Source organism: Amblyomma mixtum, chromosome 8, assembly GCF_055824585.1.
Source record: "Amblyomma mixtum isolate Tamu chromosome 8, ASM5582458v1, whole genome shotgun sequence".
Classification (NCBI taxonomy): domain Eukaryota; kingdom Metazoa; phylum Arthropoda; class Arachnida; order Ixodida; family Ixodidae; genus Amblyomma; species Amblyomma mixtum.
In genome coordinates, this window is record NC_143019.1 from 129,716,575 (window position 1) to 129,739,729 (window position 23,155).

Consider the following 23,155-nt stretch of genomic DNA (forward strand, 5'->3'; position numbering starts at 1 on the left):
TACCTTTGAGCAAAAACTCATCGCTAAACAGGCAAGAAAGCAGGTTGTCCGACGGCAGTCGCATATTATGATTTGGGACGACATTCACTGTTGTATCCTATAGCAGGGAGCGGAAAGTTGGCTGAGTGGTGTAAATGCTGGGACGCCTACTTAATCGGCTTCAAACCGCTTATACGCAGAACATATTTTAACCATATCAAGGACACAGTGAAGCAAAGTACATGGAAGTCTATACTAAGCACGGTAGGATGCTTAGCCCTGCTTAGAAGACATACCTATTAAGTGCTTGGAAACCTAGGAAGAGCAGTACCAACTTAAATATTGCATAGAAGACGACAACAACGCGTATACTTATCCAGCAGGTCAAACACATAACTAACAAGAATAGCCATCTCGGTAAGCTGATTAGGAGGTATTTTAAATTTACCAGAGCGATAGACAAACACACGAAGTAGACATCGAAAGCGCTGACTCACGCCTGAAGTTTACTGAAGCAAACAGATTATACAGCCACGCAATGCCAAATTCAAACTAAACACAATCACCGAAAGCATATAGAAAAATCAAAACTCTTGAGCGGCCCTTAAACCATTAGCGCTCTGCGAACTTTTAAAAGTACAGTCAAACTTTTTATGATTTCAATACCAAAGATTGAATTTTTCTCTTCAAGTAGATCATTCTCTTGTCCCCAGTAGATCGACTGACGCCCCTCAACTAAAAAGGCGTATTTCCCCCCCTCAGTACGTCGTCTTTCCATAGTTAAACTTCAGGATGTTTGTTTCCCACGAACTGCGTCGGTAGGCGCGGGCCTATAATTTTCTCATGGCCGCGTTTATGTAAATAGTATGCTAGTTTCAAGTATAGAGAAGCACGAAAGACGAAGGTAAACAATGAATGCTCTGAATGTCCCGCGACTTTGGCTTTTTTTGCACTACAATAAATTATATGATGCTGTACTTTCTATAGTACACTGGGTCTTCCTCTGTGCACAATAATGCCTATCTATTCAGGTCATAGTTCTCATGGTTCCTTGCAATTTTTCGGAAAAAGAAAACGCATAGCCTGCTCAGCGAGGCCTCGGAGACTGCTGTACTTGCCGCTACCTATCCTGAATATGAAGATGGTGTGACTCTAATTCGTTACAATGAAGTTTTGGTTATAAGAACTGGAAGTTCTCCAGAACAGATGGTTACTATCATGCATTTCATACCTACTGTGGGAACTCCTTGTGTTTGGAAACGAAACTTTCCGAAGCGCGTGTTATCCTGTCGTTGCCTGAGATGATTTCAACCCTTGATGACCATTTCATCTTTTTGGCAATTTTTTTATCAGCCAAGGCATACTTGTAACGCTCCGCTGGGAGGAATTTCGGGCTACAGGCACCGTTCGCCAAAACGGGTTTAGGTTGCGTCCACTCGGCCCAAAGAAAGCAGCTGATTAGAAGCAGACTGGAAAAATTGGTTCTTGCTTCCATAGTGTGGGTTACGTGCTTGTATTGAAGTCTAAGGACAACAGTTTAGTCACTATGACCTGCAACTATGACACCACTGAACCTACATTTTTTTAAAAGCCGGTGGTTGCCTAGAGCGCACGAAAAAAAGGAATTTTGTAAGCCAAAACTCTTTTCCTTTTATAACAGTGGTATGGCCGGTGTCGATCTTTCGGGTCAAGCCGTCAACTGCTAATATATCAGCATCAAGGGAAAAAGTGGGGGTGGCTGTTGACACGAAAGCTCAACTTTGCAACTGTGATCACCTGAAAAATCTACCAAGGTGTTAGAGACGAGCCTGCTGAGCATTTTGTTTTGGTAAGAACGTTACTCATCACTACGTACGCCTTGACATGCAGCAACTAGCGGTTCGCAGACACTCTGGCTCAGTCGTGTCTGATGCTCCATTGCAAACGAGAAAGCTTCCCGCGCAAAAAGAATAACTGCGGTGGCAGTGTAGCCAGAAAAGATTCATGAGAGCCTGCAAGTAGTCTTTTAGCAGCCTGCGTAAAAATCGCGGACATATTAACAAAATTCACCAAACCAAGTAGGAGTGGAGCGAAGTTCCGACTTGCGCTATGGGGAGGACCCAGAGTACTAGAAAAAGTACACCGGTGTACATTCGGAACGCATGAAGCAATAATGACGAAATTTCAGTAATCAGTTTTTCTTTATCAAGGAACATTGTGTACAAAAAATTAACAAAATCCCGCTGTTAGATTCTTCTTGATCCCTAATCGGTTAAAACCGCTCCGATCATGATAGTTTCAGTCACTGCTGGTTAACGCGATGGAGGGCTCACTGACACATTTGTTACCGAGTCTAAAGATATGTCTTGACTCACTGAATATTAATCAACCGTCATCGAGTGAGTTAATATGCCGGTTACCAGTTTCCGGTCAATCTGCAAAGAGTGAACTGCCAAAATGTCCGTGGCCGAAAGATATGAGTGGAAGCATTCAAAAGGCTTTCAAAGCAAAACCATGTTTGAACCGCTAACATTCTGTAAGTGGTCCTTGGTCTCCGGTAATAGTACATTAATACATCTGCCAGTGTGGCCTACGTGTACCGTTTCGCAAAATATCGATAATATGTAAACCACATTCGTTTTGCTAGGTACTATATAATATTCCCATGTCTCCCACAATACGTGTTTCTTTCTGGAAACATATCTGCTACTTTATTCTTAACATTTTTACATATTCTCGGTAATTTATAAACGCCTATTAACATGACAGACGAAATCGCTGATTCCAACGCGGACGGAGCCCCTCGACGCCTAACGTGACTGGCTCCGCCTCCTCCGTGGTGGACGGCGGGAGCGGACGACGGCATGGACGAACGGGAAAACCAGCGGTGGTAAGCCTCAACTTCAGGCACCATCGCCCTATCGTTGCTTGTCACTGTCTACCTTGCCCTTCTCGCACTTCCCTTCCAAGATCGAGGCAAGTGCCGCACTCCAAAACAGCACCAGCGAAAAGGAAAAAGGCAGGCGACAGAACCGCGCCAGCCACACCGAAAAAATCGCATAGAAGAGCCCCCATGCTAGCAAAAGAGGAAATAAGCGCAAATGCCGATAATATAGGTTATTAAGGGAGCTCATCAGGGATTACGGCACACTCTCAAGAGTTGTACTTGTGAAAGCGCCGCAGAATGCCGCTCAGGTGACAGTGTGCAACCCGCCTGTTTTCCTAAATCCGCATCAGCCTGTTTCCATACATAGCACACAGTGGTTTTACCTTTTTCATCATTTTATCGCGCGCTCTTGCAATGCCGTAGCTGAGAAATTCTTAGTTCGACAGCCTAGGAACTTGCTCATGGAACCTAATCGCTATGTTGTGTCAGCATGACATCATCATGACTAACACCATGGTGGGCACCGCAATCCCATGTTTAATAATAAGTATGCAATGGTTGGGCCTGCAATCAAGTAGCGGCTTAACACTATCAGGTGAATATCGCTAATGCACAAAGCGCGTGCGGTCGATCACTTTGAGGTTCAGAAACCGCAGTTCCCTTTCTTGCGACATTTGCCCCATTCTTAACCTAAGACCGAAACCTTGCTCCTTAAACGACTTGAGTATATTGGCTTTTGTAGAAGAACAAAAAATCATCAGCGCATCTAAAGATTTATCCTCCAGCCAATGCAAGGTCTCGGCAATCATTCTGTCCACTCGGCTTAGGAAGTTATCACACAGAACAGGGCAACCTTCGAACCAATACATACACCGGATTTTCAGACATATATCTCGCCGTCATAATACAGAAACGTGCTCTTCAAATAAAAGAACCTTACTCCTAAAAACTGCGCTGTTGCAATTCCACAGCTGTTTCTAAAAGCAGTCTGGTTATTATGTTCGCTATACGCATTTGCATATTTGTGATGAGGTCTTGGTGCGGGTCCGAATAAAATAAATCTTCCACATTGACACTAACAATGAAAGAATCTCCTCGATTATCAGCCCTTAGATACTAAACCACCCTCGAAAAGATCTCCCAGACGCTAAGTAAACAGATGCTGTTGCAGATAACTCTAGAGTAAATTTTGCCACAATATTGTCTGAAAGAATCGCTCTAAATGGCTCATTTAACTGGTGAGATTTCCCCGAAAATAAACATGTCATAGACTCCTTCACTAAAGTCTTTTAAAACATTCACCAGCTTACCAAGGTTCATTTCACCTAGCAGACGCACAGCCTCTCGCATGACCTTCCTGTATATTTAGTCACCCGCCTACAATTCTTGCCCACGGCATCTAACGCTATATCTTTGTACAAGCCCTCAGAAAGAAGACGAAACACCTCTCCCTCACCGACAGTGCAACCATGAAACTTTTCGAGACTATGAGCCTATGAGACCATGAGACTATGACTTACTCAATTAACATTGAATGACTCTTGTGTGTTGGCGATAATCGCCTAGGATCGCTAAGCCGCTACTCGATTACTGACCTAACCATTCCAATATTGTTAAAGATGGCATTGCGGTGTCCGACCCGAGGTCAGACATGTTTAAGTCATGCTCTCCCAGCATGGCGATTAGTTTCCAGGAACAGGTTTCTGGGCTTATAAAAGCAGGTTTCCGATAAATTACCAAAAAAGGTAAAATCGTTATGCGGCCCCCGCACAACGAGCGGGAAGAGGCTGGGGATCAGCACCAAAGTATCAAAAGACCACTAGTGCTACCTTATGAGCATAGGCTGTCGCAAAATTTGAAAAGTGACCGAAACGTCTGGGTTCGAGCGGTCTTCTCGGCTGCGGTTTTCTCGGCTGCTGACAAATTGTCAGCAATCTGTCACACAATTAAGAAAAAAGGGAGCAAAATTGGTTCCACTAAGAAACACGTGACAGGTGAAAAGGAGAATGTGTATGTATGGCCTGCGTCAAAAGTATACAGCCCAAGAGGTTTGCTCCTGAGCTGTTTAGGTAGCCTCTTTAGGACATCTGCCAATCCAAAGCTTGGGAGCCGTGAGGAATCGACGCCAGTTGTCATTCGAGAGGTTACAGTCTCTGAGGGTTCATAAGAAGGCACGCTGCAGGCCTTGGGTTATACACTTTTGACAGAGGTTGTAACTTCCAAAATGAATCTTGTTTATCGAATACCCTTACTTTGTAAAAGGGTTTACGGTGGCTTAGCTGGCAGGTGTAATAATGTACGATTAAGGGAGCACAAGGAGTCTTTAAAAACAGGTAGGGGTTCAAACTTGGTTTAACTTAAGGCGTGTGAAGATTGCGGCCCATATTTTTCTGCTGCGAAAATTTTGGCAGTTCATCCTTTACAGATTAGAGGTGACATCTCTTAGGGTAGACATCTCGTGCGACTACGTAACGAATGTGTCAGCGAGGTGTCCGTCGCGTTGGCAAGTAGTGAATTAGGCTGTTTTGATGAGAGCGGTTTTCAATGCCGTTCATGAATTTTGATTTTCTGTATGCTTTCAGGTGATTGTGTGTTCTGAGGTGTTCCGTGGCGTGGCTGCATAACCTGTGTTTCCATCGATAATCTTCAGTTCCTAGTCAGTGCTTGTCATGTCTACATCATGCCCTTGCCTTTCAAGCTGCTTAATTTAAAATCATATATCCTATAGATTAACGGCTCACCTGTATCGAGAGTTTATTCGTATTTATCATCGGTACTCACTAATAACTGGAATGGTTGGTGATCCGCCAGGCAGTTGTCTTGCCCATTGCCTCTTGCCATGGCGCAAAAAAGGTCTTGCCGACGTCTGGGTACGAGCGGTAGACATTGTTTAGCTCCTCCTCAGAGGTAAATTAAGTCGGGTAACCAACGTGGAGTTCCATTGTATGGACCTTGTACATCGCCGTCGTCTTGGTGGCGTTCTCCAACCAAGTGGCACTGTCGATCTCCTCCATTATGGACTTCCGAATGTGGTCCGTCATGTCTCGCGCCGCTGTCACCGTGCTCTGCGGCACCTCTTTAAACAGGTACCAAGAGAGATGAGGAACCTCCATGGCTCGCTTGACGGCAAGCAGGCAAGCTGATTTTATGAATTCCATCGGGTAAATGGAGGCGGCTAATTTCCGAGAAGTGAGCGGCATTAGGTTACGAATCAGTTCCCATGCGGCAAGGAGGTTTAGTTGTCGCCCCAAGTAGACGTGCAGTTGGTCGATGTAGGTCAGAGCGGACAACGCCACCTGCACCAGACGCAAGGTTGAAAGAGTTATCTCGCCTAACCATGTACGGTTGATGTCAAATCGTAATTCGGCCGTATGCTGCGATAAGCACTTCTGAGCTTCATTTAAGATATAGCACACGCAGCATACTCCGCATTAATGCTTGCGCCACTGCTGACCGTTCTAACGACCGTGGTGAGGGCTGGTTGCTATGCGCAATAATCGCATCGCATGGTTCGAAAGCATAGTCCCGCAAACAGGACGCTTCTCGAAGGTTAGAATCACGCCATTAACTGCGCTAACATTTGCCTGCAATCACACCACAAAAAGCAATGTAAACGGCGGTGACTTGCCACGGACACTGAAGGGTGTCGTATTCGGAATCTGACAATATCTCGGAAACTGACAAGATTGTATGAATTTCTCGGGTAAGTTTTTCCTTAGGCGTGATGAAACTTGCCTTCCAACAAATAGGTTACATATTGTTTTCAAAGTCGGGAACCATATTTATTGTTATATATCTAGAATGTGGCCTTGTATGCCCACGTTCACACGCATACGCAAAGGCAAACATGGCAATGGGGCTTCTGCGTGTGACATATTAGCGGCCTGACAGATCGAGCCAAAGTGTTCACATCCAAAAAAAAATTATCCAAGTACTCTTGCAATCAGTTGGAGCATTTCTTATAAATATTGCTACGGACGCTGGGAGGACGACGAAGTGGTTTGTAACGAAGACGGCGCTGAGGTGCGCACTTGTGTGCTGAGAGACTACTCCAAGCCGTCGGTCCCTTGCGTAGCAGGCTACCTCTGCTGTTTCTACTGCTGCTGCTAGCCGCCACATATCATTTGGTGGAGGTTGCTAAATTCGATCCCGACCTCAAGCTGGCTCTCCGCCGTGGCCGCCGTCTCGCCAACATGTCTACCGAGTCCGAGCCCTCTCCCTCTCCGTCAACACCGCCAGCGGTCGTCGTCGCCCACCACCGCGAACCGGGCACGTTCTGCGGTACATACGACGTTGATGTGGACGTCTGGCTGGCCCTTTACGAACGCGTCAGCACGCACAACAGGTGGGATCCAACGCTGATGCTCGCTAACGTCATATTTGACCTGACCGGCACCGCGAGAGTGTGGTTCGAAACCCACGAAGATGACTTGACCTCATGGGACATCTGTAAGCAGAAGCTCCGCGACCTCTTCGGAGAACCCATCGGCCGCCAACTCGCCGCCAAGAAGGCACTCGCGTCACGCGCCCAAACTTCCTCCGAGCCATACATAGCCTACATACAAGACGTCCTCGCCTTGTGCCGTAAAGTTGATAAAGACATATCCGAGGCCCATCGAGTTGGCCACATACTGAAAGGCATTGCCGACGTTGCCTTTAATCTGCTTCTATGCAAAGACTGTTCCACGGTCGCTTCTCTTCTTGAGGTGTGCCGGCGTTTCGAGCAAGCCAAACACCGGCGCATTTCTCACCGTTTTGACCGGCTGCCGAACACTGCTGCTAGCTCCTCCTGTGAAGATCTCCCAACATTGCGGCAGCCTTCCGACCCGGCTAACTTAACCCGTATCGTGCGCCGCGAACTGGAGGCGATGACGCCCGCTGTTTCTTCCTTGCCACTGCCGGACAACACCTTGGCCCTCATCCAAGCCGTCGTTCGCCAGGAGGTTGCGAACATGGCCGTCCCTTCTCTTCGCGTCGTGGACAACGCTCATGCCAACCCGGACCCTGCAGTGATCGCAGCTACCACTTACAGTCGCAGCTTCTCGCATCGGTACCGATATCGCAATCCTGCCGAATGGCGTACCTCTGATGACAGGCCGATCTGTTTTACCTGCTCTCGCGTCGGACACATCTCCCGTCGCTGCCGCAGCCGTTGGTCCCCGCCACCTCGCCCCTACTCCTTCGTCGACCACCGCAACGACTACGGCCCGCGCCGCTTCACACCACGTCCCGATCCGCTCCGTGACGAGCCCGCACCGTACCCTCGTGGGTCCAGCCGCTCACCTTCCCCATTAGGCCGCCGCTCCCGTTCTCCTACCACACGCCGCAGCCCTTCTCCTTCGACCTCCCGCCACTTCTCGGAAAACTAGCCGATGCAGCCCCCGGAGGTGACGCTGCATCATTGACCCGGCCTGAAAATCCTCTCTTGACCCCCGCTGCCCAACGTAATCTCCTGAATGTCCTCGTAGATGGTGTCCCGGTCCTTGCCCTCATTGATACTGACGCCCAAGTGTCTGTCCTGAGCTCTTCTTTGCGCCGCCGTCTGAAGAAAGTTTTAACGCCTGCCGCAATGTCCACGGTTCGCGTCGCCGATGGCAGCCCCGCTGCCGTGATTGGAATGTGCACTGCGAGAGTCAGCATTGCCGGCCGTCATATACCCGTTATGTTCACCGTCCTGACCAGGTGCCCTCAGGATATAATCCTTGGCCTTGACTTTTTAACCGCCCATTCAGCTCGTATTGACTGTTCCTCAGGCCTTCTCCGATTGGATCTGCCCCTGTGCAATGACGACTCCACCAGCTCACCTCGCCTTCAATCCACCGAGTTTGCTCGTCTCCCGCCACAAGCTGGTGTCTACATCCCTATGTCGCCTTCTCCTCCCGTCCCTGATGGAGACTACGTCGCCTGCCCTATCACCGCTGTCATTCTGAATCGTAACGTTCTCTTTCCCCACACCATTGTCCACATCACCAACAACTGCAACTGCCTCCCTGTCCTCAACTTCAGCCTGTCCCCTCAGGTACTTCCGACCGGCATTTCACTTACTGATCTGTCCCCATTGACCGATTCCACAGTTTCTGTCCTGGCTCCTGACCCAACGACTGCTGTCTCTAATGTCCCTACATCGCAGCCCTCCCGTGAGGATTCTATTTCCCGGATGATAGCGGCCGATCTGCCCTCTGCTGATTCTACAGCTCTTCACAGCCTCTTGTCCTCCTACAGTGATATTTTTGACTTTGGGGACCGTCCCTTTGGTCAAACCTCTGTTGTTGCCCACCACATTAACACCGGCGAGGCCCGCCCTATTCACAGACGGCCCTATAGGGTCTCCCTCGCAAAGCGCCGTGTTATTCAGGTAGAGGTGGACAAGATGCTGGCCCGCAGCATCATCGAGCCTTCGAGTAGTCCTTGGGCGTCCCCTGTCGTGCTTTTTAAAAAGATCAAACCTGGCGATTCTGCGTCGATTACCGCCATCTGAAGGCCGTCACAAAGAAGGACGTCTACCCTTTGCCCCGAATTGACGACGCTCTCGACTGCTTGCACGGCGCCAGTTACTTTTCCTCCATCGATCTTCGCTCAGGGTACTGGCAGATCGCTGTCGATGAACGGGATCGGGAGAAAACCGCCTTTGTCACCCCGGACGGCCTGTACCAATTTAAAGTCATGCCTTTCGGCCTGTGCAATGCCCCTGCTACCTTCGAGCGCATGATGGACTCCCTCCTGCGCGGTTTTAAGTGGACGACATGCCTCTGCTTCTTACATGGCGTGATTGTTTTTTCGTCTACATTCCAAAGCCACCTGCATCGCCTTTCAGCCATCCTTGCCATCTTCCGCCGCGCTGGTCTTCAGCTGAACTCGAAGAAATGTACCTTCGGCCGCCGTCAGCTCAAGGTCCTTGGCCACTTGGTCGATTCTGCTGGGATCCAAACCGACCCCGACAAAGTCCGCGCCGTGCGTTCATTTCCTACTCCGCGCTCCTCCGGTGATGTGCGCAGCTTCCTCGGCCTATGTTCCTATTTCCGCCGGTTCATCAAGGACTTTGCGGAAATAGCCCGACCTCTTACCACGCTCCTCAAGAAGGACATCCCGTTCTCTTGGGGACCCCCCCCAAGCTGACGCCTTCAGAGCCCTTATCAGTGCCCTCACTGCTCCACCTGTGTTGGCGCACTTTGATCCTTCAGCCCCTACGGAACATCGCACCGATGCGAGTGGCCGTGGCATTGGTGCCCTACTTGCTCAGCGGCAACGCAACAAGCTTCGCGTTATTGCGTACGCCAGCCGTCTCCTTTCTGTGTCAGAGCGCAACTATTCTATTACCGAGCGGGAATGCCTCGCCCTGGTATGGGCTATTGCAAAATTCCGCCCTTACTTGTTTGGGCACCCTTTCTCTGTTATCACGGATCACCACGCCTTATGCTGGCTTTCTTCGCTCAAAGACCCTACTGGCCGGCTGGTGCGCTGGGCTCTTCGCCTTCAAGAGTACACATTTTGTGTCGTCCAAGAGTCCGGCCGCTTGCACCAGGACGCGGATTACTTGTCCAGTTACCCTGTCGATGCGCCCTCCTCCAACGAATGCGAGGCTGATGCCTGCGTCTTACCCATCTCGGCCTTCCGCAACATTGCACAAGAACAGCGCTTGGATTCTTCGCTACGTTCCCTCATCGACCGCCTCACTGCCAACCGCTGTGATGCGTCCCTCGCCCCGTTTGTGCTTCATGAGAACGTCCTCTACCGGCGCAATATGCGGCCTGACGTCGCTGACCTCTTGCTCGTGGTCCCTCAACATCTGCGCAGCAGCGTCCTTGAGCAGCTTCATGACGTTCCCACGGCCGGTCATCTTGGAGTCTCCCGCACCTACGACAGCGTGCGCCGCCGCTTCTTTTGGCCCGGTCTATACCGTTCTGTCCGCCGTTATGTGTCCGCTTGCGAGCTGTGCCAACGACGGAAGACGCCCTCGGTTCTCCCTCCCGGACACCTTCAGCCGATTCCAATCCCCGTAGACCCGTTTTCCCGTGTCGGCCTCGACCTGCTCGGCCCTTTTCCGGTGTCTGCTATGGGAAACAAATGGATCGCGGTCGCGACGGACTACTCCACGCGCTACGCCATTAATCGAGCGATCCCAACCAGCTGCGCAACTGATGTCGCTGACTTTCTCCTGCACGACGTCATACTCCACCACGGTGCTCCCCGTCATCTGCTCACCGATCGCGGCCGCTGCTTTCTTTCCAAAGTGGTCGCCGAACTCCTCCGCTCCTGCTCCGTCCGTCATCAGTTCGCCACGGCCTACCATCCGCAGACGAACGGCCTCACTGAATGTCTGAACCGTACCCTCACCAACATGATTTCCATGTACGTCTCCGACCATCACCGCGATTGGGATATTAGCCTCCCATTTGTTACATTCGCCTACAATTCTACGCGTCACGATACAGCTGGTTTCTCCCCTTTTTACCTTCTTTTTAGCCGCGATTCTTTCCTGCCCTTCGACAGTGTACTGCCCGCCACCGCCTCCACGAGTCCTTACGCTCGGGACGCCATCACTCGCGCCGACGCTGCCCGTCTTGTCGCCTGCCAGCGGCTGTCGGCCTCCCAAGTCAATCACAAACGACGTCATGGCTGTCGCCGTCGTGAAGTCACCTACTCTCCTGGCTCCCTTGTGTTACTCTGGGTCCCTTCCCGCCGTGTGGGCCTTTGTGAAAAACTGCTCCCCCGATATACAGGCCCTTATCGGGTCGTACGTCCGGTGACCGCGGTGACGTACGAGATCACCCCGCTACATCCGCCATCCCCGGCCGCTGCACTCCGCACCGACATCGTCCACGTGTCCCGCCTCAAACCTTACAACTCGCTGTCTAGCAGGCCTGTGTAGTGCGCACCGGGACGGTGCTCTTGCCGCGAGGGGGGTCATTCTACGGACGCTGGGAGGACGACGAAGTGGTTTCTAACGAAGACAACGCTGAGGTGCGCGCTTGTGTGCTGAGAGACTACTCCAAGCCGTCGGTCCCTTGCGTAGCAGCCCACCTCTGCTGTTTCTACTGCTGCTTCTAGCCGCCACGTATCAATATTCATCCAGCGGAACTGGAGTAGGTGCGATAGAAAATTAGCGTCATCGATGAACAGCCGGTGCCTAGTGCCGTCAATTAGAGCCCCTCTATATGCAAATACGTTACTACCGCTGCCTGCCTTCGAGACAACTTTCCTTAAAATTCCACTAAACAGCGCGAATCATGAAGTGGCGAACAAACTTTAGAAAATATTGGTATTGAGTTCATCTACAGCGTCTTGCACTGTTTCCTCTAATTTTTGCATCCACGACTACTGAGTCCATAGGCTAAATTCGATACCGCTAACGCCGATAGAACTTCACAGAAACGGCTAGCCACACAGAATGAGCTGAGAAGTTTCCGCTTAATTTTATCACTCGCGGTAAGCAAGCAGGAACCTTTCAAGCCTGCTCAAAAATTAGGGAAATAAACAAAAACCGAGCGTAGCTCTTCACCGGCTCCGTAAAGCTTGTCGCCATGAGAACGGCGGCATAATCTCGTAATTCCGTCTCAATTTCCTTTTTTTTATTTTCTTGAAGTGACGTCATATTTCTGGAATTACTAGGTTAGAGGCATTGATCAACAGGGAACCTGGGGCGTGTCGTCACACAAAAGCCTCAAAAATTTACAATGTAAACAAAATGGAATATTCTACTCGTATTATATTAGTCCAGGAGCCGCTCACAGTAAGAAAATAGTTGTCACTCGTGGCGTACGTCTGGTCGCATTGGCTCCTTCCTTGGGTAGGTGTCTATTCCTGCCGCGTTTTCTTTGAGTCAAAGTGAAACTAAAGAGAACTTTTTCAATATATTGTTGTTAATGAAAGTAGATTCTGTGGGTATGCCAGTCTATTTTGACGTCTGACCGGCAGCAAAACACTAATTTAGCGCCGGTAAAAAAGGATTGAAAGATCTTCACCACAGTCGTTTGAAACTCGTGACGTCATTACCGAAACAGACGGGAAAGTAATGGCGGTGTAGCACAGCCTCTGAGATCCGCGCCCAAAGCGCCAACGCATTCATTTGACTTGCGAAATCGATCGCTGATGGCGACACCTGTGCTTGGTTTTTTAATCCTTTCTACTTATAAGTGCTCCGTTCTCGCTGAAAGTGGATTCTTCGTGCTTACAATAGGGCACCCTACGGACACAGGCCAACTTATATTTTTCCTCCCTGTCCCTCTCACACAACCTTTGGGGACATTCTACACACATTACAAATACACCCAGCCATCAACTTCATCCGCTGAGAGAAAAAAGCCTGTTTGGGCAGATATGGCCACGCGTTCCTCACCTGAATTTCGTCTTCGGCGCCATACACACCGCCAGAGTGGGTGGAGATTAGGGACGCCCAACGGGGCGGCTGTATGTTGTGTGTCAGGACATCCAGATGTTTCACGCGTGATGATGCAGCGAAGTGGAATAAGTTCACAGACCGGTCGAAGAAGTAGACGCCCATGGCCGTTGTTTCGGCGCGGGTGATGTTCTCCGCAGTGTGACGCGCCTCATCCGAAGAAACTTTCAGCCCAAAGGCGGCTATGTGTACAAGGTAAAAATTGTCCAGCAGCGTGTACACGCCTCGCTCGCTCATCCAGCGCACCTGAGAGCTGCTCACCGCCAGCACCAGGACACGTTTTCGGCCAGAGAGCTTATTGTCGTCTAGGGACAGTTCCACAAGGATGGCGATGTTGTATTTGAAGGAGAGCATGATGATCTTGTCAAGGACATCTGCGTCTGCGTAGGTGCTCAAACCCAGGCCTACAGACTCCACGAACTTCTGTACTTCCTCAGTTTCGTCCGCGTGACCTGCGGCGCAGCTCTGGTATAGGGCGGCTGCCTTCTGCGCAGCACTTTGGTCCCGTGCTGGACGTGACGAGGCGCCGTCCAGTGTTCGGGTTAGCGCCTGGTACATCTCGTAATCCAGCTGCCCGAGAAATTGGCCCCACGGGTGCTTGTAGTTGCCGCACACGTGTGTGTAAAAGTCTTGGCACGGGTCTGCCTCCGGCTTTATAATGGCTTTGAACATTTTCACCGCGCTGGCGCACTGGCTGTTCTTGCAAATGGGCCCCGGAGGCAAAGTCGAGGCGAGGTCACTCTGCCAATCCCTGGGCAGCAGCAGGAACCAGAAGACGCCAAGCGGAGCCGTGAGGACTACAATCGCCACCATCACAGCAAAGCACGCGGGGTAGTGCTTGGAGTCATCGCTTCGACTTTCCTCCGCGATGCAATCTCTTGACATTCTGGATTCGCCTGCGCAGAAAAGGCAGTGGTCGCATTGATATTACTTTGAGAACGGCCAGATTTTATTAGAGCCCTGCGTTTTCAGCTGGACTCTAATTTGCCTGATTCTTGCACCCCACTAGATTTTTTTAAAAATCAGGTTGCACCCGACTTCGAACCGAAAATAAGTTTTGTAGGAAGCTTTGTTTCAAAGCTGAAGATAACTGAAGAAAATTAGCAAGGATCTTGAGAGCCCATCCAGAGAAGTGTTTTGAGAGAAGCGCAAAGTAGCCGACATAAGGAAGTTTAAAATGGAGAACATCTAGTATGCTGTAAAGAACTCAGGTAGCCTAAAAGCATTAAAAGAAAGCTAGGCATAGGTAAAACTATATGAATGCGCTAAGAGACAAAGGACAGTGGCATTAGCAACATGGATAAGGTAGTTAAAGTGTAGTTAAAGCAGCCGTAGAGTTCTATACAAATATATACACTACCCAATGTAATCAGAACGTTAATTTTAGAGGCAGTAAAGCACAGCAATGGGTCATCAAGCCAGTAAAGAAAGGGGAAGTACAGAAAGCCTTAGAAGCAATGCAAAATGGGAAAGCAGCTGGTAAGGATCAGGTAGCAGCAGATCTCCTGAATGATGGACGCGAGATTGTGCTAGAAAAACTAGCTATCCTTTATACGCAATGCCTTATGACCTCGAGAGTACCAAAAGCTTGGAATAACGCTATAACTAAGTCATTTGAAAGGAGGCGTCAACAGGTGAGAAGAATTACAGACCAAACAGCTTACCGTCTATCGCCTACAATGTTTTACTAGGTAATCGCAAATAGAATCAAGACAGCCTTAGACTTCAAATAGCCAAATGATCAGGCGGCCTTTCGTAAACGGTACTCGACAATATACCATATGCGCACTATCAAGCAGGAGATAGAGAAGTAGACCATATCACCAGCCACTACATACAGCGTTCATTGAATACGAAAATGCATCTGACTCAGCTGAAACCTCAGCAACCAGCAGGCATTACGGAAAAAGGCTGTAGAAGAGCAGTATGTAAAAATACTGCCACATGTTGATAACGACTGCACAGCTACCATAGTACATCATAAAGTCAGCAATAAAATTTTCATAAGTGATGGTGCCAGGCCGGGAGACATGATCTCGCCGATGCTATTCACCGCCTGTTTACAGGAGGGGTTCTGAGGCGTGGACTGGGATCAGTTGGGGATAGGAGTTAATGGAGAATACCTAATTTTCGAATCGCTGATGACATTGCCTCGCTCAGTCACTCAGGAGAAAACTGCAAAGCATGATCAATGAGTTAGATAGGAAGAGCTGAACGGTAGGTCTTAAAATTAACAGGCAGAAAACTAGAGTAATGTTCAGCAGTCTCGCAAGTGAACAACAGTTCACGATTGGTAGGGAGGTTCTGGAAGGGGTAAGGGATATGTCTATTTAGGGCAGGTAGTGGCATCTGTTACGTATCATGAAAAGGAAATAACTAGAAGAATCAGAATGGGGTATAGCGCATATGGCAGGTTCTCTCAGATCATGGATGTAAATTTACTAGTATCCTTCAATAAAAAATAATACAACAGCTGTATCTTACCGGTACTCTCATATGTGGTAGAAAGGTGGATGCTAGCGAAGAGGGTTCAGCTTATAAGTTAAGGACAACGCCGCGAACTATGGAAAGAAAAATGCTAGGTGTGACGTTAAGAGATAGGCATTGGGCGGAGTGGCTGAGGGATCAAACGCGGGTTAATGAAATCCTAGTCAAAATCAAGAAGAAGAAATGGGCTTGGACCGGGCATGAGGTCACCATCATCATCATCGGCATATAAAGCGAAGGCAAGATAACGGCTGGTCCCTAAGGGTAACGAAGTGGATTCCAAGAGAAGGCAAGCGTAGCAGGGTGCGACAGAAAGTTAGATGGGCGGATGAGATTACGACGTTTGAGTGGATAAGGTTATCTTGACTTCGCATTATATGCTGCTGATGATGATGGTGACCTTATGCCCTGTCCAAGCCCATTTCTACTTCTTGATTTTTCTAGGATTTCATTAACCCGCGTTAAGGACAGTAAATTGGAGAGACATGGAAGAGGCCTTTGCTTTGCAGTGGGCGTAGTCAGTGTGATGATGATGATGATCATATCGCTGCCAAAGAGATCCACAATGAAGCCAGTGGCGTCGGTCTTGGGCGGTGGTTGTCCGGATTCCCACTGGCGCCAATCACGTTATTGCGTATGCCAGTCGCAGATTACTGAAGTTCGACAGCAACTGCACTGTAACTGAAGTGGAAAGTTTGGGAGTTGTCTTTGCTGTCCAGAAGTTCCGCGTTCGTTCACGATTACCGTGCCCGACCATCTTCCCTATGCTGGGTCATAGGCTGGCGCGATCCGTCTGGTCTTGTCGCGAGTTGGGCTCTGCGCCTGCAGGAGTACTTTTCTGTCGACTACAGAACTGGTTGGCGTGACAGCGATGACGACTGCTTATCGCGCAGTCCGCTAGAACCTACATCAAGCGGGGAGGAAGACTTCAATGGGTGTCTCGCTTCGTACTCCTCACCGTTCCCAAATAGAGGCCTTTCGGAGCAAGCAACAAAACGACCTCGCATTGCAACCTTTCCTTTCTGCGGCCCGAACGAGAGCACGGTATACAACATTCATCGTTCAAGACCGAATCCTGTACAAAAACTATCCGATCGATGGTGCCTCCATGTTTCTCATTGTCCCAGAAAATCTCTCGCAATGATGTGCTACACATCATGCACGACGACATCAGGTTTAGCCACCAGGGCTTCGCCCGTACACTGCACAGACGTCGTCTGAGCTTCTATTGTCCAAACCTATATAGGAGAACTAGCGTCGCAAGCTGTGACCAATGTCAACGTCTAAAACCTCGCATAGCTCCTCCTCCAGGCCTTCCACAGCCGGTCAAGCCACCATCGACACCTTTTCACAAAGCTGTAGTCGACCTTCTTGGCTCCTTTCCGAATTCTTCCGAAGAACGCTGCTGCTTTATAGTCTGTGTAGATTATTTGATGTGATAAGTGAAAACTGCAGCGCTTGTGTCAGCGAAGGCCGCCTTTTATACTGCACTCTATTATTCTTTGTCATGGTGCGCCCCGTGTCATCATCGGCGACCGTGGCCACCAGTTTCCTTTTGTCGTCGTAGCACAGCTACCTCGACTGTGCGGCTGAAGCTACCGCCACTCCACGCCTTACCACAACAAGACCAACGGTCTTACAGAGCGCAGAAACCGCACCCTCCGCAATACGCTGTATATGTATGTTACATAGAATTACCGGAACTGGGATGCCGTGTTACCACTGGTTACCTGCGCATATTCGCAATTTTTTTACCCACCCGAGGCGCATCCGTACGGTAAGAATAGTGCGCGTCACAAAGCTAGTCGTGCTGTACTTCCCCCTCCAATCCGGTCTGCAGTGCTCCGCCAGTGCTTCGTTGAGTAGCATGCTTTAGCAATGTCTGTGATGGGACAGGCTTCCGTCAAATGCGAGGTACGATCCCTTATACTATAAGGTGGGGGTTTATCTGGAGAAGCTTCCGAACGGTAGCAGTGCGAACAGCATTCCGAGATCAGCCAGTCTAGCCAGGAGCGTGCACCAGGCGATGACCATACGGCTCACGCGTACAGCCTTTTTCGTGTTTACAATAATTTTTCTGCTTGCACGATTCGGACCACCAGCGCGAACAATTAACCGACAGGTTTCTGTTGTTCATGGTGATGCCATGAATTGCCAATATGTGGGGAACATAAACATCATATTTTCGCTGGGCAGAACAGATGTTCGTAACGCAAACAGCGCGGGAGGGGGTTTGTTGTCGCTTATGAGCTTCTCCGCAAAATCGACGGAGAAATTCCTTCGATTAGGTGTGTGAGTTCAGTTCAGTTCAGTTCAGTTCCGTGCATTTATTTCAGTCATGTGCAATGGCTGAGCAGAAAGAAAAAAAAGCCGCGCATGCGGCTTGACAAAGCTCCCATCTCCCGTAGCGGCTTGGCACGGCGATGACAGACAGCAGTAAAACAATAACAAGAGAATGCATGAAATAACAAATATGTACAATATCTTCATAACAGATCACCAGAATAGTCTCGGTACTGTTACACACACGCAAATGATAGTTTAATCAGAGCACATGGACACTTTGTTTATTTTACAGTTGGATATGATTCATTCTTTTGTAAGAACATATTTCTGACAGCGTTATATGAAACGGAAAGAATGGATTGATTAGTGAAAGCGTTACTATTAAGGAAAGATGGCAACACATACCTGAGAGTTTGAAAACCGTAATTTGTGCGTGGACAAGGTACATACCAATATTCGTAGTTTCTTGTGTTGTGAACAGCGGTATTTTCCCGTAGGTTCGCAAGGTCAGCAAAAAATGTGGTGTCACTATGTACCTGAGATTTGTACTGCTGAATTACACGGTACTGATAAATAACCCTTGCATCCATAATGCGGTATTTTGCAAATAGACCACTCGTATGTGCTAAGTATGTGGCACCCGCAATTGCTCTGACTGCATTTTTTTGTAATGTCAAAACCTTCTGAATATTAGTTTGCGTCGTTGTACCCCAGACCAAATGGCAATATTTAACATGAGAGTCAAAGAGGGCATAGTAAATAACAAGTTTTGTCCTAGTAGGTATCATGCACTTTAACCTTCTGAGTATGCCGACAACGCGAGCTAGCTTACTCTCCATTTGCTCGATGTGGTAGTCCCATAACATAAATTCATTGAAGTGAACGCCAAGTGTTTTTACAAGATTAGTTATTTCTATCATATTACCACCCAATACTAAATCTGTATGTACAGCCCATTTGACATTTTTAGCTCTAAAAAATATCGCCTTTGTTTTCCGTGTGTTTATTAGTAGGGAATTTTTTTCAGACCATGAGTTAAGTTTGCCCAACACGCTGTTAGCCTTTTCTACTATATCATTCGCGTTGGTGCCGGACAGAAATAAAGTAGTGTCGTCAGCGTAAATTACGTATTATGTTTCGGAGTCAATCTGTACTAAGTCATTAATATATACATTAAATAATAAGGGACCAAGGATACTTCCTTGAGGTACACCATGCTTTATTTTATTATAAGTAGAGCGATGATTATCTATAGAAACGTACTGATATCGGTCATTTAAATAGCTGGTGATAAGAGATAGTGCCTTGTTCCGGACACCGTATGCAGAAAGTTTAAGAAGAACAGTTTCGTGATGAATCCTCAGCTTCGCTCGAAGTCTGGCGCTGATGATCGCAATAATCGGCACTCGAAAGTGGGTTGGAAAGTCGAACCGTGACCGTGTGCTGTTGTCGTTTTAATGCTCGCATTAAAGCACCAGTTCAAGCATCACGCATTATCATGGCTATTTTATTCCCAGGTGGACGTGAATTCATCTGGGAGGGTAGCAAGCGGTTATTTTGCGGTGAGTGCGCACGTGTGTTGACAAACTTCTGTGATAGTGCGAACTTTCGTTCGCGCCGACGCCAGGAACTTCGTGCATTGCAGTATAATCACACAAGACCCTCGACCAGCTGCGTAATTCGATTCCTTTACTGTAATGTGCAATGCGCATCTGCGGGTTTCAACGTCACTGTTTCAAAGCCCGGCGTCGGTTGATTTTCGCCGCAATTCGTTGAAACCGCGTCTTGCTTAACACGCTGTTGAAGCGAGTATTGCGATGTTGTCAATCGATATTACCAAGAGGAAAGTGGGCATATATAATTCAAAATGCAAGCAAAGACGCAGTTTTTTTTTTTCAGATAAGCACTGAGCTACCGCGGCGGCTTGATTAGAGAAAGAGCGTACAGCTGTAGGTGCCTGCACGGACTCGATACGCTGGTCAAGTTGTGTGTGCAGGGGCGAAATTAGCATGTTCGGTTGCTTCCGAAACTTAATTAGCTTACTACCAAACTTGGACAAATGGTTTTGTTGCGAAGCAAGCTGTTGAAGCTCGCCACAACGATAATAATATCTGATGGCCTGAAGCGTTTTCAGAACACTGTTGCACGAACTTTCTAGCTTAGAAATGCGTCCCTCCTTCATAATAAAGTAGCTATATTATTCGCTTCTTTTTTTTTAGATTTTCGTCGCCGCAGATATGGAAGGTATAGGAATCTTCAAGAAATAAAGCATTCGCACCTCAGTTTTTATACGTAGGGTGTATTGCTTCATATGCGTATGGTCCAGAGAGTTTGCTCGCCCTTCTAAAACTACTTGAACGCGGGAAAAACTTAACTGAACACGTAGCAAACTAAGCAGTAATCGGCATATGGTTCTTCGAGTGAACTTATTTCGCCACGGCACGAGCGATTGGCCCGCTCAAAAAAAATACCTTCTCTATTACGTTGTTCAAGTATGCGTCTATATATATTCACGCCCGACCGGGGAGTTGATAAATGCACGAAATCGGCTTCTAATTTTGATCAGAGACAACAAAGGCTGTGGTCCCTATCTTAATTTAAACGCAAATCACCTCGAGAGATTTGTCAAAAATCAGCGCAGAAAGCGAAAGCTGCGCACTGATCCGCGTGCTGACACATGATACCTCGCATGGCGTTTTGTGTTACTAAAACGTTGGGACGGAGTAAAAAAATAGAAAAGCGAAAAGCTGGAACGCACCTATAGTTCTGGCACGCATCGTAGTGTCTTTTCACAGTGGAGAGGGTAGCGCAACACTGCATCGGCATTTTACTTTTCAAACGAAGCGCAGCCGTTTTAACCCAACGCTGGGCAGCGGTTTCGTTTTCTGTACCGTGCCAACATGGAGGACTTAGTTCTCGGAGCGTCGAGAGATGGCGCTGCGCATTTCGCATATCGTCTATTACTGAGAGTTTATTTCTCAATTCTGCTTTTTCCCTCATTTTGTTTTTGTCTTAAGCCTTTCGCTTTTTGGATTTTATATCTGAATCGGTTTAAGCCTGGCAGAGCAGTGCTGAAGCAGAGCTCGCCCCACTTTTATTTTTACATGCTTTTATCTGTGAGAACAAGCTCAAAAGAAGTCATTGGGATGCTGTAGTTGCAGAAGAGAGCGGTACCATTCATATTTTAATGAACTGACTCTGAAGTTTGTTGCGCCTTATTTAGCAGGTAATCTTTACGCTGCTCAATGCTCGAGCTAAGGCTAGAGCTCAGGTGCTCAGCAAAACTGAAACTCAAAGTCCACCCGGAAATTACCGATGCGAACGAAATGATATATTTTGGCGTTCTCTGGTAACTGTCTCTGAATTGGCACGAATAGAAGCGACCGTTTTAAACCACCCATTCAAAATGATGACGATGGCGTTCAGTGACGTACTGCGAACATAGCTGCCAGTAAAAAAATTGCCACGGTATCTGTGCTTACCCGGTCGGCGGTCGGTGCGCCTGTGTACCGCGTACGTCTTCTAGAGCCACAGCCGGAACTGAGTTCTTTGGCCAGTCCGTGCAGCGGTGACACTTCAGAAAAGGGAGGGCCATACATGACATGATTTTGACGCGACAGCGATTGAGCAGGCGGACGAAGGAAAAGCCGTGCACATTGCCACACTAATTAAGGATCGGTCTAGAGGATTGTGACGTTGCACGTTGTGCTCTGGAGTGAAAATGATAAATACTCGAGTTACATTGTGGATCCGAGAATGTAGCGTGGTTAAAATATTGTAACAGTTGCTACACTGAAAAGTAACTGCAGCGGCTGAACGAGGGCACCAGAGAAACGGACCTCCACTTCAGCGTCGTCTACTTCTTGCGGCTGCGATCTTTTTCCTCTTCTACGTCCAATCCTCGTGTCACTGCCCCCTCTTCAGGAGCATCGCCCCGATGCGGTGTTACCGTCAGACCGAAGAAAAAGTGTTCAAGAGTTGCACCACGAGTCTGACATCACGGAATATGACTGCATGCAGCCGGAAAGTCACTCGGGGGGTCGCTCGTAGTACGGCTTCATTCGCACGACATGCACAACGTCGCTGCGCTTGCCGTTGTGCGATGAACGAGCTGGCGAGGCTGGTGAAACTTCGTACGTTATGTCGCTCAGGCGGCGGACAACAAGGTAAGGGCCGAAGTAGCGGCGCAGTAACTTTTCGGACAGCCCGCGGCGACGAACGGGCGTCCAAACCCACACATAGTCGCCTGGGTTGTAGGTGACGTGGCGGCGTCCAAGGTTGTAGCGGTCAGCATCGATCTGCTGCTGACGATGAATGCGGTGTCTGGCCAGTTGCCGCGCTTCTTCCGCACGCTGAACATAGGTGGCGACGTCGACATCAAGTTCACTCTCACTGTCAGGGGGGTCCACGGGTAGCATAGCATCCAGGGGGGTGGTAACCTGTCGACCGAAGACTAATTCGAACGGAGTGAACTGCGTCGTCTCTTGCTGCGCGGTATTATACGCGAATGTTGCGTATGGAAGAATTTCGTCCCATGTCTTGTGCTCGATATCAATATACATGGAAAGCATGTCGGTCAAGGTCCTGTTGAGGCGTTCCACCAAGCCGTTTGTCTGCGGGTGGTAGGCCGTTGTACGTCTATGGCTGGTGTGCGTGAGCTTGAGTACAGCCTGAGTGAAGCGGGCCGTAAATGCAGCTCCACGGTCAGTAATGATAGCTGCAGGAGCGCCATGACGCAGGACGATGTTGTGGACGAAAAGTCGGCGACTTCAGCAGCAGTACCGTTTGCAAGTGACGCGGTCTCAGCGTATCGGGTCAAATAATCTGTCGCGACCGCAATCCACCGTTTTCCTCTGGACGACTTCGGAAAAGGGCCGAGGAGGTCTATGCCAATTTGCTGAAAAGGGGTCTTTGGTGGTGCTATGGGCTGCAGAAAACCTGCTGGCTTTAGAGGAGGAGATTTGCGCCGTTGGCAATCCCGGCATGTTGTTACGTATCTACGCACGGATTGTAGTAAATTGGGCCAGTAATACTTAAGCCGAATCTTTGCCAGTGTGCGACTGACCCCCAAGTGGCCGGCGGATGGTTCATCATGACAAGCGCTTAAGATTTCGGAGCGTAACTGGGATGGCACAACAAGC

At 48.8% G+C, this 23,155-nt stretch overlaps 1 protein-coding gene and 1 pseudogene across 1 annotated transcript; one reads left to right on the forward strand and one right to left on the reverse strand.

The window, feature by feature from the left end:
- Positions 1-7,038: 7,038 nt before the first annotated feature.
- On the forward strand, positions 7,039-8,288 carry LOC149334415 (uncharacterized). The gene has a single exon (XM_089556236.1). It carries the CDS (start codon positions 7,039-7,041, stop codon positions 8,212-8,214), a length of 1,176 nt encoding a protein of 391 aa, XP_089412362.1. The 3' UTR covers positions 8,215-8,288.
- A 5,210-nt stretch (positions 8,289-13,498) lies between these two features.
- LOC149334416 (uncharacterized) lies at positions 13,499-14,054 on the reverse strand (annotated as a pseudogene).
- Between the last annotated feature and the right edge of the window lie 9,101 nt (positions 14,055-23,155).

What these genes read in the sequence shown, in the direction of transcription:
- LOC149334415 (XM_089556236.1), top strand. Translation starts at nt 7,039, where the DNA reads ATGTCTACCGAGTCCGAGCCCTCTCCCTCTCCGTCAACACCGCCAGCG.